Source organism: Callorhinus ursinus, unplaced genomic scaffold (genome assembly GCF_003265705.2).
Source record: "Callorhinus ursinus isolate GAN/ISIS: 27379988/994484 unplaced genomic scaffold, GSC_fseal_2.0 scaffold59, whole genome shotgun sequence".
Taxonomy (NCBI): domain Eukaryota; kingdom Metazoa; phylum Chordata; class Mammalia; order Carnivora; family Otariidae; genus Callorhinus; species Callorhinus ursinus.
This window is the reverse complement of record NW_027397121.1, coordinates 9005723-9024062: the sequence shown is the minus strand read 5'-3', so window position 1 is coordinate 9024062 and position 18340 is coordinate 9005723. Positions and strand designations below refer to the sequence as shown.

The window sequence follows — 18340 nt, the reverse complement described above, 5'->3', positions numbered from 1 at the left end:
CGCCGTGTCCGCCGCGGTCCAGGAGCGCAGGTCCTCGTTCAGGGCGAGGTAATCCGCGCCGTCGTAGGCGAACTGCATGTACCCGCGGAGGAGGTTCCCGTCGGGCCCCACTTCGCAGGCAGACGTCCACTGGACGGTGTGAGACCCTGGCCCTGGCCCTGGCCCTGGCCCCGCCCCCGCGGTCAGCCCCGCCCCGCGGCCCGGGTCCCCGCCTCCGAACCCCAGGGCTTAAAGCCAAAACTGAAAGGCGGGTAAAGGCTCTTCCCAGGTGGGGAGACGGGCGGGTCCCGCAGCCCCGTCCGTGGGGACCGGAGCCCGCGTCGCTCACCGGCCTCGCTCTGGTTGTAGTAGCCCCGCAGGGTGTGCAGGCTCACTCGGCAAGTCTGTGCTTGGTTCTTAGCCTTCCTGGTGTTTCGGTCCCAGTACTCCGGCCCCTCCCGCTCCATCCACTGCGCCCGCGGCTCCATCCTCGGACTCGCCGCGTCGCTGCCGAACCGCGCGAACTGCGTGTCGTCCACGTAGCCCACGATGATGAAGCGGGGCTCCTCGCGGCCGGGCCGGGACACGCCGGTGGAGAAATACCTCAGGGAGTGGGAGCCTGCGGGCGCGGAGGGGCTGAGACCCCGCGCTACCTTGCTCCCGGCGCGGGGCCGAGGCGCAGGGGGAGGCGGCTGGGAGGGCAGGGGGAGGGGTACCAAGGGCGGGAGAGCGGGGCGGAGGCGGGGAGGGGCGGGGCCGGGAGCGGGGGCAGCGGAGAGGCTCCTCCCCGGGGGTCCCGCTGGGCGGTCCCCTTGCTCCTGCTGCAGAAGACTTTTCCTCTCGCCCCAGCACTCATCCGCCCAGGTCTTGGTCACGGCCAGGGTCCCCGACAGCGGCAGGACAAGGGTTCGGGGCATCACGACTCGCATCCCTGGGGTCTGGAGGAACTAAGTCCCGGCGGGTCTGTGGCACGGACAGGCCGGGAACCGCGGGGACGCTGATTGGCTTCTCTAGAAACCGGACAATGGGAGTGCGAGCTGGGACTACGTCATGAGTATCCAGACGGGAGGACCTGGCAGGTTGTGAGAGCGAGAAGAGAAACACGCAGAGTAAGGGACTGGGCTTCCCTGCCCCAGACGCTCCAGGCTCTCAGGACTGGGACTTCCAGAGCCAGGCCTTCCAGAGCCCCGGGCTTTACCCTGATTCCTCTCCACCTGCACGGAGCGCTCTTTGTCTCACTGTCTCCCTGAGGCCTGGCCCAGGGTCTTTCTGGAAGAGACACCAGGGAGAGACACCAGGCTGGGATCAGCCCCCTTTTGTCCCTTTCCGTTCCTGGAATCCCTCGACTTGAGCTGAACTCCTATTCCTTACTTCTCTTCCCGACTCTTCTAAAAGAAAACTCACCCCCAAGAAACTGGGTGCCAGAGAGTGAGCTCGCTCTGGGAATGGAGATGAAGGAACGGGAATTTTCTCTTTAAGCCTGGAGTTTCGATCGAAAACCCCAGCTAGAGATTCTCATAGAGATCAATTTCATTTTTGTTAATTCACTACAGTGGTAGCACAATCTTGATAATCCCTGAACGTCAGAATCTGATCCCTAATGTGGTTTTGCCCCTTCCTGTAGAAATGTCTAAACAACATTGCAATCAAGACTCACAAAGCTACTAAGTTGTACTTTGTCAGACAGCATAACTGTGACTCTAAACTATTGTTTTGTTTTGTTTGGTGTTTGAAGTGAGACGAAACTCACTTCACATTTAATGACACAGGTAGGTTGAAAATAAATGGATGTTTTTATATAGTAGCACAGTTTACATGGAAACCAAAATTAAAAACACAATATTATTTACAGTTGTTAATAAAGAAAATGAAATACAGTGTATATACTTAACAAAACATAAAGGATCTGAACGCTGAATATTACAAAATGCTAATAAAAGAAATAAAATTAAATAGAGCCATAATATGTTCATGTATAAGAAGATTCAACTTAGGAAAGATGTCACTTCCCTCCAAATTGATCTATAGATTTAATGCAATTCTTGCCAAAATCCCAGTAAGGTTTTTTGTAGACATAGACAAGCTTATTCTAAAATTTATATGGAAAGGCATAGTACCTAGAAGAGCTAACACACTCGAAAAAGAGAGATAAAGTGAGAAGAATCACTCTATTTGATATTAAGGCTTATGATTTAGCTACAGTAATTAAAACATTGTAATGTTGGCAGAGAAATTGACATATAAATCAATGGAACAGAATAGAGAACCCAGGAATAGGCCCACACATATGCTCAGCTGATTTTTGACAAAGGCATAAAGGCAATTCAATGCAAAAGGATAGTCTTTTCAATAAATGGTGCTAGAGCAGTTGGACACCCACAAAAACACATAAGCAAACAAAGAAACTTGAGGCTAAATCTCTCACTTTATAAAATTAATTTAAAATGTATAATAGAACTTATATATATAACATTTAAAGTATAAAATTGTTAGAAAAGGGGCGCCTGGATGGCTCAGTTAGTTAAGCGTCTGCCTTCGGCTCAGGTCATGATCTCCGGGTCCTGGAATGGAACCCCACATCGGGCTCCCTCAGGGAGCCTGCTTTTCTCTCTCTCTCCCTCTGCCCTCCCACCACTTGTTCTCTGTCTCTCTCAAATTAATAAATAAAATCTTTTAAAAAAATTATTCAAGGGGCGCCTGCGTGGCTCAGTCATTAAGTGTCTGCCTTCGGCTCAGGTCATGATCCCAGGGTCCTGGGATCGAGCCCCGCATCGGGCTCCCTGCTCAGCCAGAGGCCTGCTTCTCCCTCTCCCACTCCCCCTGCTTGTGTTCCCTCTCTTGCTGTCTCTCTCTCTCTGTCAAATAAATAAATAAATAAATAAATAAATAAATAAATAAATAAATAAAATCTTTAAAAAAATTATTAGAAAAAAGAAAATATTTGGGCTATATCTTGACTGTGTTTATGGATATACAAACCTATATATATGATAAGATTCCATAGAATTAAACACATACCCAGATGAGTACAAGTAACACTGGGGAAACCTGAATAAGAGCAGTGGATTGTATCAATGTTAATATCTTAGTTCTAATACTGACTACAGTTTTGCAAGGTATTACCATTGAGTAAAAGTTACTCAGGATCTCTATTATTTCTTATAATTGCATGTGAGTCTTCAATTAGCTCAAAGTAAAAACATTAATTTTAAAAAGCACTTGCAACAAAAACAAAAACAACACAACTCTCATGGCTCCAATTAAAGCTCAAACTTTTTAGTTTCATATTCCTAGCTCCCTACAAACAGCCCCCAAATTCCCTTTCAAAGCTTACCTTCCACCAGCTGTCTGCACACACTGGCTTAATAATTGGATATTCTTGGGAGTTCCGTATGTCTGCTTCTCCACTCAGCTCATCCTCCAACCCAGTCCCCTCATCCACACACCCCAGTTCTACTCTTCTTCAAGGTTCACCTCCAAATGGCACTTCCAGCTGGAAGGAATCCCTCCGAGTTCTCAGGCACCTTCTTACCTTATATTAAAGCTTCGTAGGTACTTGTTTTCTATTTTCCACAAAGCTCTGAGCTTTTGTCTCATAGAGTTGAGATAATTTAGCTCCAATTCCTCACAGGTGCTAGTAAGCACCAGCAGGTCAAGCTATCATATTTTCTTTTCTTTTTTAATTATTATTGTTTCATTTAAATTTAATTAATTAACATATAGTATATTATTAGTTGCAGAGGTAGAGTTCAATGATTCATCAGTTGTATATAACACCCAGTGCTCATTACATCCTGTGCCCTCCTTAACGCCCATCACCCAGTTACCCCATCCCCCCACCCACCTCCCCTCCAGCAACACTCAGTTTGTTTCCTATGAAAGTCTCTTATGGATTGTCTCCCTCTCTGATTCCATCTTATTTTATTTTTCCCTCCCTTCCCCTATGATCCTCTTCTTTGTTTCTAAAAACAATCTTCATTCCATAGCTCTAAGTTTGTCTGTGTGAGTTCCCCTCATATCCTCAATACATGGAAGCACATGGAAGCACAGTTTGATACTAAGTATTTCAACCAGGAGTATGTACAAACAACTTGAAGAACCTCAAAGTTGCAATGTTCCATGCAACCAAAATGCCCTTCACCAGTGCTCCTGCATCGCCTATTTGTATGCATTATTCACATCTAAGCAGTGTGTGTATTTTATCTAAACACATATTTTATCCAGACACATTTTATATTTTATCTAGACACATGTTAAACTGATTCACATAAGGAGGCAACTGGTTTTCAAGCAGCCCCACAGAATATAGTAAATACTGATGCAAGAATATCTTGGTAAGACCTGTAGATATAGATTTAATAAAAAATCTATATAACAACATATTTAAATCTGAGAACTACACTGCTTTAGAATTCGTTCCCTCTGCTTCTCTTCCTCATCCTGCATCTCCAGCCCTTTCTGTGTCTCCCTCATCCCTCGGGCACACTCCTCTCCTTCGTCTCCACCACCTCTCACTCCTGAACTGGGGCCCTGGTACCACCCGATCACCTGCCACCCAGGGCCCTTCTCCTCACGGGCGCCAGCGATCCTGTTGATGTGCGTCAGGTCGGGTCATGTCTTCACTGAAAATGCTCCAACAGCTCCATCTCACTCTTGGGAAGCCTCTAGAATGTAAGGCACATGAGCACAGGGGCTTTGGGCTATTTTTGTCAGTTGTATTCCTAAGAAATAAACCTGTTCCTGGCCGTAGTAGGGAGTCCTCAAGCACAGGAGCAGCCCCTTGTGTCTCGGAAGTAAGCCTGCCTTAGTGTCCCTCTGGGACCAGTCGTTGGCTGGGAATAGCCCATGAGACGCAAGGCCTCTGCACAAATGCTTTGGAGATTTTAGGGCACAGGAGTGGGTGTCCTTGTGGCTGACTTGGGGAATGTGACTTAAACCTTACACCTAAGGAATCTGGGCCACCAGAAGTCAAACCCTTCTGTCTTTGATTGCTCTGTGCATCCATTCACAGTTGCAGTGGAACAAGGGGGAACCAGGAGATACCCAAGTCTTTCAGGATTCCACACATATTCCTCCTGCCCCCAACCTGGGTGGCTCAGTCATTAAGTGTCTGCCTTCGGCTCGGGTCATGATCCCAGTGTCCTGGGATCGAGCCCCGCATCAGGCTCCCTGCTCAGTGGGGAGCCTGCTTCTCCCTCTCCTGCTCCCCCTGTTTGTGCTCTCTCTCTCTCTCTGTCAAATAAATAAATAAAATCTTAAAAAATATATATTCTTCCTGCCCCCATTATGGGACACCAGCCCCTCCCCATCATGCAGATGAGGGTCAACTACTCTTACCTCAAGAAGAGGGGCTCCTCTCATCTGCTGGTCTGGGAGTATGGAGTCCAAAGTACCCTGGAGACAACCATACTGTATAGGACAATGGGACCCTCATCATGTCCCCTTGTAAGAACGTCTCCCTTTTTGGAACCAGGACCTCCCACTTTACAGACTCCAGAATTGTGGGGACAGAAAGTGCAAAACCCTTCAGTGGATGATCCCCCATGATGGAAATTTAAGAGCCACACTCCTTGGTCCTGGACCCACTTATTTTTCCCAACGGGAACACAGCACCAGATAGCGGTCTCTGTTCCTTTAGAGTTGTTATAATCATTTTGGCCTCTGGCTTTCACAGGTTAACTGTCACTCCTTGGCCTCTATCTCTTCAGGGCCATACCCTCCCCATGGACACTAATGAGTCAACTTTAGGACCCCCTCTCCCACTGTCATCCCAGCCTGCAGAAGACACAACACCCCCAAACTCCTTAGTGATGCAAGCCCTCGTACAATCACCTTCCGGATGGCTTCTGTGAAAGTATGTCTTCTGGGTCCTCTTGTGGAACATAATCCTCTGGTGGGTCTCCTGGCTTCACACGATTCCTCCATTCCTTCAGCCTCTTTACCCACACTCTACCATCCGCCAGGGCAACCAAATCATGTCTCCCTCACAGAGAGCTGGCCATCGTTTTTTCTGGGCTATGAAGAGCTGCCCCAGCTGTAAGTGTGCCCCATGCCCTGAGGTCCTTGATAAACCCATGTCCTGAGAAAGTACCTCCAAGCCAATGAATTTTTGTTTATCCAGCCTGACATTCTCGCCCTGGTTCAACACCTCAAAATCCAGTCCAAGAAGTACTCCTTAGGCTCTTACAAGTATCAGCTGGCTAGTTCTTGCAAAGATACACATTGCCTCACAGAGGTGACACTTCTGCACCACCTTCCAGCATAGTGAAAAAGCTGGCCATTACTAGAGAAGGGTGAGCCCCTGTGTATGCCCGGAGGGTCCAGGATAACTTTGTTCCAGTTTGCAGAATCTTGGGTTTTCCCTACCAGGGCCCTGACTTTCACATAGTAGGTTTGCCTTGGCTGGGTGTCTATCTCTAGAGTTCTGGTCCTCACAATCTGTCTTCAGCTCCCACCCAACTCTATCTGACCTTCCTCCACAGAGACAAAGTACTCTCTGGCAGCTGTCCCATGAACCAGTCGGCTCTCACATCTCCAGAGTGCACTTGCACTTTAATAAACTTTCCTGCTTGCATGGCTAAAAAAAGAAACAAAAAACAAACAAACAAAGCCTCTGTAAGCCACTGCAGAGGCTGTCACACTAGCCATAAAGCTTTGTTAACAGCCCTCAGGTTCCCAGGATCTTTCTGTGAGGCATCAGTACACTCAGCAGTAAGCTGCCACTTCCCTGACTCTGCGGGCCCCCCCCCCAATTATTTTCCACAGGCTTCTATCATTCCACCTGCCATAGCTTTCCCCCAGACCAGGACAGGTTCTCAGCTCACCTCCAGCAGCCCCTCCAGCAGTTCAGCTGCCCTTTGTGTCTCACCTTCCAGCCTGGACGGTGTCCTCCTGGTCTGTCAGGCAGTGCGTGAGCTCGTGCCAAATCCCCATCCTTCTGCCTGCATTCTTGGGCCCTTCTGATGCTGCTCGTGTTTCAGCATCCTGGAAGGAGCAGACACCAGTAGAGCATGATGATGCCAGGAACTTGTTAGGGAAAGCCCTGTGAGAAGACATGGGGAAGGAGCCAGAAAGGCTGGGAAAACAGCAAATCTCTCTTTTTTTTTTTCCTTTTAAAAATGGAACTATGTCTTTTTTTTTTTTTTTATGTTATGTTATGTTAGTCACCGCATAGGACATCATTAGTTTCTGATGTAGTGATCCATGATTCATTGTTTGTGTATAACACCCAGTGCTCCATGCAGTACGTGCCCTCCTTAATACCCATCACTGGGCTAACCCATCCCCCCAACCCCCTCCCCTCTAGAACCCTCAGTTTGTTTCTCAGAGCCCATAGTCTCTCATGGTTCATCTCTCCCTCTGATTTCCCTCCCTTCACTTTTCCCTTCCTTCTCCTAATGTCCTCCATACTATTCCTTAGGTTCCACAAATAAGTGAAACCATATGATAATTGACTTTCTCTGCTTGACTTATTTCACTCAGCATAATCCCCTCCAGTTCCATCCATGTCAATGCAAACATTGGGTATTCAGCCTTTCTGATGGCTGAGTAATATTCCATCATATATATGGACCACATCTTTTTTATCCATTCGTCGGATGAAGGGCATCTCGGCTCCTTCCACAGTTGGGCTATTGCGGACATTGCTGCTATGAACATCGGGGTGCATGTGCCCCTTCTTTTCACTACATCTGTGTCTTTGCGGTAAATACCCAGTAGTGCAATTGCTGGTCATAGGGTAGCTCTATTTTCAGCTTTTTGGGGAAGCTCTATACTGTTTTCCAAAGTGGCTGCACCAACTTGCATTCCCACCAACAGTGTAAGAGGCTTCCCCTTTCTCCACATCCTCGCCAACATTTGTTGTTTCCTGCCTTGTTCAAATCAAAACCACATTGAGAACATCAAATCTTGATGCAAGTCTGAATCTGAGGGAAGGAGACAGAGAGGGAAGGTTGGCTGGAAGCATCCTAGACCCCGTGCAGAGTCAGGCAAATTCATCAGGGTGTCAGGGAGCCCTGGAGTCTCAGTCAGCCTGCAGAAGAGGAAGTGTCCTGCCTCAGTTTCCTTGCTGCTCTTCAAGCACTACCTGGAGGAATTCCACAGGAAGTGTCATCTCAGAACAAACATGGCATCAGATTTGAGAGCACACAGCCAGGGCCGAGGATTAGTTACATTCCATCAAGTTGAGGGTCAGGATGTGTCTTCTCACAGCCACCATCATGATCTAGTTGAGAACAAAAATCGATGATGAAAAACAGAACAGGGGAAGAATTGCCGGACCAGAATCTATCAGTAGACAAGAAGGGATGAGGTCTAGGGCAGCAGCAGAGACACCGGCTCTGGCTGGCACCAGCATGGATGGGTCACCTGTGCTAAAGAACCGGGAGGCCCATCACTCGGGGACAGATGCTGGGACATGAGTAGATGGTGGGGGAAATCTGTACAATTGTCCTCTAATGTGTTCAGTGTGCTCGGTGACATAGGAAACAAGATCATTAGCAGAAAGAAGAATGGGGAAGGGGGGTTGGATGTCCTGAGGGCCCACCCACCTCCCAGCCCAGGAATGCCAGGTCCGTGGGAGAGGAGACACCCTGTGGGAGAGGACTGCACAGGGACCCGGGTCTTCAGGGGGACCTGGTTTCTGTCAGAGCTGCGAGGTGAAGGGACCATCCTGAGAGGACTCTGGACATTTACTGGTCATGGCGGAGCTTTCCACGGGGCGCAGTGGAAGGTTCAGGAGCTGGGGAGGGGGTGTGAGAGGAGGCAGGATAAGGGTGTGCAGAACCTCATGGAGTGAGAGTGCAGGATATCTGGGGGACCAGGGGTGACTGACACAGGCGAAGAAAGGACATAATGACATCAGTCCTGGTGGACTCCCCACAGATGGTGGTGGTGAGTGTGTGAGAGATGATGGGAAGGAGCAGGAGTTTGGGGCTCTTACTTGGGCTCTGTTCAATGGAACGTGGGCTCTGTTCAATGGAACGAGGAGGTTTGGGGTGGCTGGGTCTTAATTCTAGTGTGTGGACCTTTTCTCAACCCCTGGATTATGGGGGGCAATCCCTGGGGTCAAGAGGTGTTAAACAAAGTCCATGGGTTCACTCTTGACCCTTGTGGGGCAGGAGTGCACTCACACCAGACGTCCTCTCTGCCTGACACCTGCACTGGGAGAGAGACTTCTGGGGCACCAGGTGTGAGCCCAACATAGGGACCCCTTTTGTGCCTTCTCGGGGTGCAGAAGGTCTAGGGGAGCTAGGATCTTAGTCCTATAACCCCAGTGTGCATGTCCACGTTATGGAGTAGGATGTAGACAGTGAGGATCTGTTCCCAAAAAGAGATGATTTTGTTTTTTAAAAAACTGAGTTTCAAAAAACTGAGAAGTAGGGAATAGAAGAAAATGCTTCTACTTTTCAGTTTTCCTGCTGTTACCATCAAGGGCCTAGAGGCAACGGAAACCTCAGCGTGGGACAGAGCGACCCTGAGCTCCCCTGTCTTCCAAATAGAAGACTTTTGGTGAATAATTAAGAGAATTTCATATTACTTTAACATTTTATATTAGGGAATTACACTTATTCCCTTCAGTATAACAATATTGTGTGAAGAAAAGTTTCTAAGAGATGAAAACTGAATTATTTAGGGATGAGGGTCATGATGTCAGCAAGTAATTTTCAAAAATTTCTGGAAAAATTATAGAAACATAATTTATTACATATATAAGGAAAATATTAAATTGATTAAATCTGGGGTGCTAGGTACTATTCTTTCAAATTTTGGGTATCTTTGAAATTTTTCACAATAATTTGGAGAAACCTTTTAAAATAATGCATAATGACATGGGACATGTTCACAGCATAATGTTGAATGAAAATTAGGTTTCACATGCTTTTCTGCCTGTGGAGGCTGCAGAGCAAGCATCGTTAAAGTCTCCCCTCCCACCGCTGTCATATCTAAGTCAGAGTCTCCCAAAGAGTCTGAACAGCTGCGGAAGCTCTTCATCGGAGGTTTGAGCTTTGAAACAACCGATGAGAGTCTGAGGAGCCATTTTGAGCAATGGGGAACGCTTACGGACTGTGTGGTAATGAGAGATCCAAACACCAAGCGCTCCAGAGGCTTTGGGTTTGTCACGTATGCCACTGTGGAGGAGGTGGATGCAGCCATGAACGCAAGGCCACACAAGGTGGATGGAAGAGTTGTGGAACCAAAGAGGGCTGTCTCAAGAGAAGATTCTCAAAGACCTGGTGCCCACTTAACTGTGAAAAAGATTTTTGTTGGTGGCATTAAAGAAGACACTGAAGAACATCACCTAAGAGATTATTTTGAATAGTATAGGAAGATTGAAGTGATGGAGATCATGACTGACCAAGGCAGTGGCAAAAAGAGAGGTTTTGCTTTTGTAACATTTGATGACCATGACTCTGTAGACAAGATTGTCATTCAAAAATACCATACTGTGAATGACCACAACTGTGAAGTAAGGAAAGCCCTATCTAAGCAAGAGATGGCTAGTGCTTCATCCAGCCAAAGAGGTCGAAGTTGTTCTGGAAACTTTGGTGGTCGTTGTGGAGGTGGTTTTGGTGGGAATGACAACTTTGGTCGTGGAGGGAACTTCAGTGGTCGAGGTGGCTTTGGTGGCAGTCGAGGTGGTGGTGGATATGGTGGCAGTGGGGATGGCTATAACGGATTTGGTAATGATGGAAGCAACTTTGGAGGTGGCAGAAGCTATAATGTTTTGGCAATTACAACAATCAATCCTCAAATTTTGGACCCATGAAAGGAGGAAATTTTGGAGGCAGAAGCTCTGGCCCCTGTGGTGGTGGAGGCCAATACTTTGCCAAACCACGAAACCAAGGTGGCTATGGTGGTTCCAGCAGCAGCAGTAGCTATGGCAGTGGCAGAACGTTTTAATTACTGCCAGGAAACAAAGCTTAGCAGGAGAGGAGAGCCAGAGAAGTGACAGGGAAGCTACAGGTTACAACAGATTTGTGAACTCAGCCAAGCACAGTGGTGGCAGGGCCTAGCTGCTACAAAGAAGACATGTTTTAGACAATACTCATGTGTATGGGCAAAAAACTCGAGGACTGTATTTCTGACTAATTGTATAACAGGTTATTTTAGTTTCTGTTCTGTGGAAAGTGTAAAGCATTCCAACAAAGGGTTTTAATGTAGATTTTTTTTTTTTGCACCCATGCTGTTGATTGCTAAATGTAATAGTCTGATCATGACGCTGAATAAATGTGTCTTTAAAAAAAAAAGAAAGAAAGAAAGAAAATTAGGTTTCGCGTGCATATGTGTAAGAATGTGCTGTCAGTATGTTTATGTGTGTGTGTGTGTGTTACCGAACCCAAGTTTAGCTGCTCCAGCCCGAAAGATCCTTACTCAAGAGATGAGTTCTGACTGGAAAGAAATTTGAGCTTTATTCAGGAGGCCGGCCACCTGGGGAGAAGGACTCTTGTCCAAAAGCCAACTCTGAGGTTTCTGCCTGGCCCAGGGGTTTTTAAAGGGGGTTAGGATGGTTAATCAGAAAAGGGAGTGCAGTGGCCTGCAGCATTTCTTGATCACGTGCAGACTCGACTGTGTTGGCTTCAAATGGTCTCAGTGCAGGGAGGTCAGTGAGGGGGGCTGGTTCTCGTCTCATGATGTACCGGGGACTCTGTTCTTCCTGCGAGGGAGGTCAATAAAATCATCTGTGTGACCTAAAGGAAAGAAAAACATTTTGCTAAAAGAATTGCTGAGCTAATCAGAAAGACAACACACTTGCTGGCCTCTGAGGCCTGGGAAAGTTCTGGTCCTTTGCTCCTCAAGGCCAGTGGTCTGCAAATCTCAAAGAAACTAAATTAGTTCTGTTACAGATCAAGGGCCTTAGGTCAGGTTTACCTCCCACCTAAAGGCAGGGCAGGGCAGGGTGAGAGGGAGGTGGGAAGTTCCACAAGCGGCGGGTGGTGCATGGAGGGCCTCTCAAAGAGGACCATGGAAGAGAACGTCAGGGAAGGAAGAGCTGCCTGGGAGACACATTTTCTGGCCCAAAACAGCACTGAAGGCTCTGAGGTGTGGACACCCTGGGCGTGCTGGAGGAACCAGGCAGTGGAGGACCTGGATCTGGGCCCATCCCATAGACACAGCTATGTAAACTGGACATTAACTGGCAAAGGTCATGCAGATGAAAGGGATTTTTTTAACGTAAAATACTTTAAAGAAATCATTCAAGACATTCCAAAGGGTTTGCAATAGGAAATTTTCCTCCCTTCCAAGACCCCAGGCACCCAGGTCCCCTGCCAGAGATGCACATTATCAACTCCTCATGTATCCTTCCTGAGAAAAATTTATACAAATGTTATTGTTGACATCAAGAAGGAGTACTGGAAGGGTGACTGGGTGGCTCAGTCAGTTAAGCATCCAACTCTTGATGTCGGCTTAGGTCTTGATTTCAGGATCGTGAGTTCAAGCCCTGTGTTGGGCTCCACACCGGGCATGGAGCCTACTTGAAGAAGGAGAAGGAGAAAGAAGGAGAAAGAAGAAAGAAGAAGAAGAAAGAAGAAGAAATAGTAGTAGTAGTAGTAGTAGTAGTACTGGAAAGAAATAGGGGAAAAAAATGTTTCTTTTCGGTTTTCCTGGGTGCTGTCATCAAGGAGCTGGATAGAGAGGTCACAGTGGAGAGGCAGAAACCTCATAGGAGGTTTCCTGAGCCCTCCTCTCCTTCAATCCTTGCCCCATTCCTGACCTTGACACCTGTAGAGTCCAGGGCTGCTCAGAAGCTTCTTCATACCCCTATTGATGCCTAGCCTTCAGGTCAGCCTCCCCTGAGTGACTTACAGTCCAGGCCCTCCCAGGCTGCTCAGTCAGAATTCAGGAGCAGCGCAGCGGCGCTCCCGTGTGGTCACAGGGATGAGGTTGGAAGACCCCGCTCCCCTTTCTCTAGCTCAGCCAGGAGTTCCCAGGGTCTCCCTCTGCTCCCAGCCCCAGAGCAAGGCTTTGAACACAAGAGGTTGCCCCTGTCCATGTCAGGTTGCGATGCAAAATGTTTCCCAAAATCCAAAATAATATAAGTGTTTCCATAGATATTTCCCTTGAGTGACCACTGATTCTGCTCTTAGGATACAGCAAGGTCTCCAGGCAATAACAGCTGGTTCCCAGGTCTGGGGTGGACGCCACAAAGAAACTGAGTGCCCTCTCTCCAAAGATAGGACCTAGGAATTCTAAAGCCCTGTCACTTATTTCTGCTGCTGCCTCTGGGGTTTGACTCAGTTCAGTAAGTCTCAAGACATTGGCATGAAGGACGAGGGGCAGAAGCCCGCGGTGCATTGAGTCTAGAAGGGGGAGGATGCTCCTGGGGAAGTGAGGCTGGGGTGTAAATAAGAACATCGGAGGGGTAGAGGGTCCAGTGAAGGAAGAAGGAGTCAGGGAGAAGAATGGCATGGGAAGGGCTATCCTAAGGAACACCTGTTTTTGTTTGGAGAGGGCTCTCTGGGTACTGGACTAGGTACTAGAGAGTGAAGGGCTGATGCCGTGCCAGCCCTGGAGGGACCAACCCTGGGGTTTCAGGGTCCCACTCCCTGTGTTAGTACTTCATGACCATGGCTGAGCCCAGACCAGAGCCAGCCAGTTGTCATGGCCTCAGCTGTCCCTTCCCCCTCTATGACAAGCTGAGAAGCCCCTGAGGACCATGTGCTGAACATGCAGTGTGGGCTGGACACCAGTGTGGGCCACAAGGACCTCAGCAATAGGACCCAGGGTACTGACCACCCATTTCCCAGTAGTGGTCTCTACACCTTCCATAACTCACTGCCGAGGAGTCTGGGGTCCTGCATCTTTCCTTGCCCCAAACACGCAGACCCTGAGACTGTACCCCTCAGGCCTTGCTCTCTGCTACTCCCAACCCCTGAACTTAGAAGCTCATGCTGCATTCCCAGTCCCAAATCTAATTTCTACTGACCACTGACCCAACACTACAGCGGTGCTATAGACTGAATGTGCACCCAACCCCCCAGATTCATATGTTGAAATCCAATCCCCAGTATGATGGCATTAGAAGTTGGGGCCTTCGGAGGTGATTAGATTGCAAGAGTAGAGCCCTCATGAATGGGATTAGAGTCCTTATAAAAAGGACTCCAAAGAGTATGTTGTTTAAGCCACCCAATCTGTGGTGTTTTGTGATGAACATCCAAACAGACTGAGACAACCTCCAAAACCAAACACTGCTAAGCTCTTTCAGTCTCAGATCCACTTTAAGGAATCTGGTCACAGCATGTATTCATTTATTCACAAATATTTAATGAATGTCTCTGTGCCAAGCATGATTCTAGGCCTGGTAATCATTTAATCAAATCAGACAAAACACCTGCTCTCCTGATGCTTACATTCTGAAGGAAAGACAAACAAACAATAAAAACACAATAATATTACTATGGTATTATATATTATGTGTTCCAGTTACCTATTGCTGGGTAACAAACAATCCCAAAATAAAACTACCATTTTATCCGCTCTCACTGTATGCATTGACTGGGCTCAGCAGGTAGCTCTTCTGCTTCATGTGACACAGTCAGGGCTGTAGTCACCTGGAGGCCCAGCTCGTCCAGAACATTCAAGAGGGTTCTCTCATGGGGCGCCTGGGTGGCTCAGTCAGTTAAGCATCTGCCTTTGGCTCAGGTCATGATCCTGGAGTCCTGGGATCGAGCCTCGCACGGGTTCCCTGCTCAGCAGAGAGCCTGCTTCTCCTGCTGCCTCTCACCCCTCTCATGCTCTCTTGCTCTCTCTCAAATAAATAAATAAAATCTTTTAAAAAAAAGAAATCACAAGGTATCTTATGTCAGAACCTCAGAAGTCAAGCAGTGTCATCTTCTCATGTTCTGGTCATCAAAACTTGTCACTGATTAAAGAAGAGGGGAATTAGCCCCCACCTCTAGACAGACGGTGAGATCATATTGCAAAAGAACATGAGGGGTGGAAAATATTGTTGAGGCCATCTTTGAAAAAGAACACTTCACAATGTGTTAGGTAGGGATTGGAGATGTAGAGGAAAAAATAATGCAAAGTTGACAATCAATGCAAGATGATAGGAGAAGTGGCACTATTAAATAGGGTGGTAGGGCACCTGGGTGGCTCAGTCGTTAAGTGTCTGCCTTCCGCTCAGGCTCAGGTCATGATCCCAGGATCCTGGGATCGAGCCCCACATCAACCTCCTTGCTCCACAGGGAGCCTGCTTCTCCCTCTCCCACTCCCCCTGCTTGTGTTCCCTCTCTTGCAGTATCTCTCTCTGTCAAATAAATTAAAAAATCTTTAAAAATAAATAAATAAATAGGGTGGTAATACAGAAATCTGTCACATTTCTTACACTAGTAATGAAGCAACAGAAAGAGAAATAGAGAAAACAATCCCATTTACAATTGCACCAAATATAATAAAATACGTAGGAATAAACTTAACCAGGAGGTTAAAGACCTGTATTCTGAAATATATAAAGCACTGATAAAAGAAATTGAAGATGACACAAACAAATGGAAAGACACTCCCTGTTCATGGGTTGGAAGAACAAATATTGTTCAATAATCCATTCTAGGGGCACCTGGGTGGCTCAGTCATTAAGTGTCTGCCTTTGGCTCAGGTCATGATCCCAGGGTCCTGGGATCGAGCCCTGCATCGGGCTCCCTGCTCAGCGGGAAGCCTGCTTCTCCCTCTCCCACTCCCCCTGCTTGTGTTCCCTCTCTCGCTGTGTCTCTCTCTGTCAAATAAATAAATTAAATCTTTAAAAAAATAAAAATAAAAAAATAAAAGTCCATTCTACCCAAAGCAATCTATAGATTTAATGCAATCCTTATCAAAATACCAACAGTATTTTTCACAGAACTAGAACAAACAATCTTAAGATTTGTATGGAACCACAAAAGACCCCGAATAGCCAAAGCAATCTTTTTTTTTTTTAAGATTTATTTATTTATTTTGAAAGAGTGAGAATGAGAGAGAGCGAGCGAGCACGTGAGAGGGGGGAGGGCCAGAGGGAGAAGCAGGTTCCTCCCTGAGCAGGGAGCCTGATGTGGGACTTGATCTCGGGACTCCAGGATCATGACCTGAGCTGAAGGCAGTCGCTTAACCAACTGAGCCACCCAGGTGCCCCTAGCCAAAGCAATCTTAAGAAAGAAAAATAAAGCTGGAGGTATCACAATTCCAGATTTTAAGTTATATTACAAAGCTGTAATAATCAAAACAGTATAAAAAAAAAACAGTATGGTACTGGCACAAAAGTGGACACATAGATCAATGGAACAAGACTGAGAGCCCAGAAAGAAACCCACAATTAATAGAGTCAATTAATCTTTGACAAAGAGGGTAAGAATATGCAGTGGGGAAAAGACAGTCTCTTCAACAAATGGCGTTGGGAAAACTGACCAGTTTTTTTTTTCTTTTGCTACATGCAAAAGAATGAAACTGGACTTCTTACATCAGACACAAAAATAAGCTCAAAATGGATTAAAGACCTAAATGTGAGACCTGAAACCATAAAACTCCTAGAAGAGAGCACACGCAATAAGTTCTCTGACATGGGCCATAACAAGTCCTTCTTGCTCCAACCTCCTTCACTTCTGCCATTTCTTCCATCATAGCCTCAGCTCTGACCTCTGTCTCTCCTCTTCTGCCCTCCAGGGGAAGGAATGGCTCCTTTCCCACTGAGAACAGGCTCTGGGCAAGGAGCTGGGCTCTAGCTGAGGCTGAAAGAAGGAAAGGCTCAGGGGCCAGGAGTCAGGGAGGGAGAATGGGAATAGCCAGAGCAGAAGCTGGAGGGCTGGCAGAGGTGATGAAGGGAGGTGTTTCCATATCAGTTTTCTCTCATAGTCCGGGAAAACCATCTTTCTCCCAGGCCCAGGGGCATGGAAAGAGCAGCAGGAATGGAGAACTATCCCACATGAAGGAAAAATATAAGTGATTCCCTCTCTGCTCTCTTTTTCCTCTTGCCTATTCTGGTCAACTTCGCAAATGAAACTTGTTCACGAAACTTGAAATTTTTTTCTTTTAGTAAAGTCTCCAAATATTAGGGAATTAAATTGTTAATGTCTAAGTCCTACAGCCTGAAAACACAGAAGCTTTGGCAAATGAAGACACGTATGGAGAACTGGCCATTGTACATTGGGAACTAAAGGCTGCACTGAACAAACTCTAATGTGGTGCTGAAATGGGATCCACTGACTTGCCTGTGTGAGCTTGAGCAGCTCTTGGAACCTCTGTATCCTCTTTAGAAAAGTGAAATGAGCACCCAGTACCCAGATTTTGGTCCCTACATGTCATTCTCCAATAAAAGGAACCAGGGTTCCTTAGGGAAAAAAGCCAATTCTATGACCAAGACAGAAAAAAAAAACACAGGATAAGCCTGGAATATCTTGCAATGCCAGAAAGGAAGTATACCTCCCCAAAAGAGGGGCATGTCAAAGGGACACAGGAGCCAACGTGAAAGAGCTCCCTATGAACAGGGCTGCAACAATATGAGCAACAAAATGACCATAGTATTGGATTATAACCCAAAATATTTTTTAAAATATTGAGTTCATACAGAAATACATAAATGATTGATAAATTGGAAAATGGGGAGAGAAGGAACAAACAAATCTTCATTACAGAATAATTCCAAGTAATATGAAGATAATTCCCTTTCCAGAAGGTGGAGCTTGATTGCCCTCCCCTTGAATGTGGGCTGGACTTGGTGACTCACGCCCAAAGAATAGAATATGGAAAAGAAAAAATTACTACTAATTGCAAAGTTACTACTTTACAGTAGAGAAACGTGGCAGAAAAAACCTTAATTGAGTGTTAAAGTTTATGTTGATATCATGCACCCCCTGATATGATGTGATGAGAAGGGCACTCTACCTCTATGGTATTCTTCCTTAAAATCTATTACCTCAGTCTAGCCATGAGAAAACATTAGACAAATCCACACTGAGTGACATTATACAAATTATCTGTCCACTAGTCTTCAAAACTCTCAAGGTCATGAAAATAGGTAAAAACTAAGAAACTCAACAGATTAGAGGAAACTAAGGAGACATAACTTAATGCATTAAGGTGCCTTAATGCATTAAGGGCTAAAACTCCCAGTATAATGTTCCATTGCAAAACAAAAAGCACTAGGCCCAGATAGGTTCATTGGTGCATTCTACCAAACATTTAGGTAAGAAGTTATAGCAATTCTCTACAATCTCTTCCAGAAGATAGGTACAGAAGAATACTCTAACTCATTTTATGAGGCCAGTATTACCCTAACACCAAAACAAACAATAATATTACAAGAAAGAAAACTACAGATCATCATCTATCATGACATACATGTAAAAATCCTCAACAAAATATTAGCAAATCAAATCCACAATGTATAAAA

At 46.4% G+C, this 18340-nt stretch overlaps 1 protein-coding gene and 1 pseudogene across 1 annotated transcript; one reads left to right on the top strand and one right to left on the bottom strand.

Moving 5' to 3' along the window:
- Window positions 1-3: 3 nt before the first annotated feature.
- Window positions 4-911, bottom strand: LOC112816002 (popy class I histocompatibility antigen, alpha chain E-like; the record flags this gene model as incomplete). The annotated part of the gene is made up of 2 exons (XM_073884837.1): window positions 329-911; window positions 4-146 (listed from the first exon to the last, which is right to left on the bottom strand). Coding segments are annotated over exons 1-2 (723 nt in total), but the record flags the coding sequence as incomplete, so codon positions are not given.
- A 7767-nt stretch (window positions 912-8678) lies between these two features.
- Window positions 8679-11209, top strand: LOC112816001 (heterogeneous nuclear ribonucleoprotein A1-like; annotated as a pseudogene).
- The last annotated feature ends 7131 nt before the right edge of the window (window positions 11210-18340 follow it).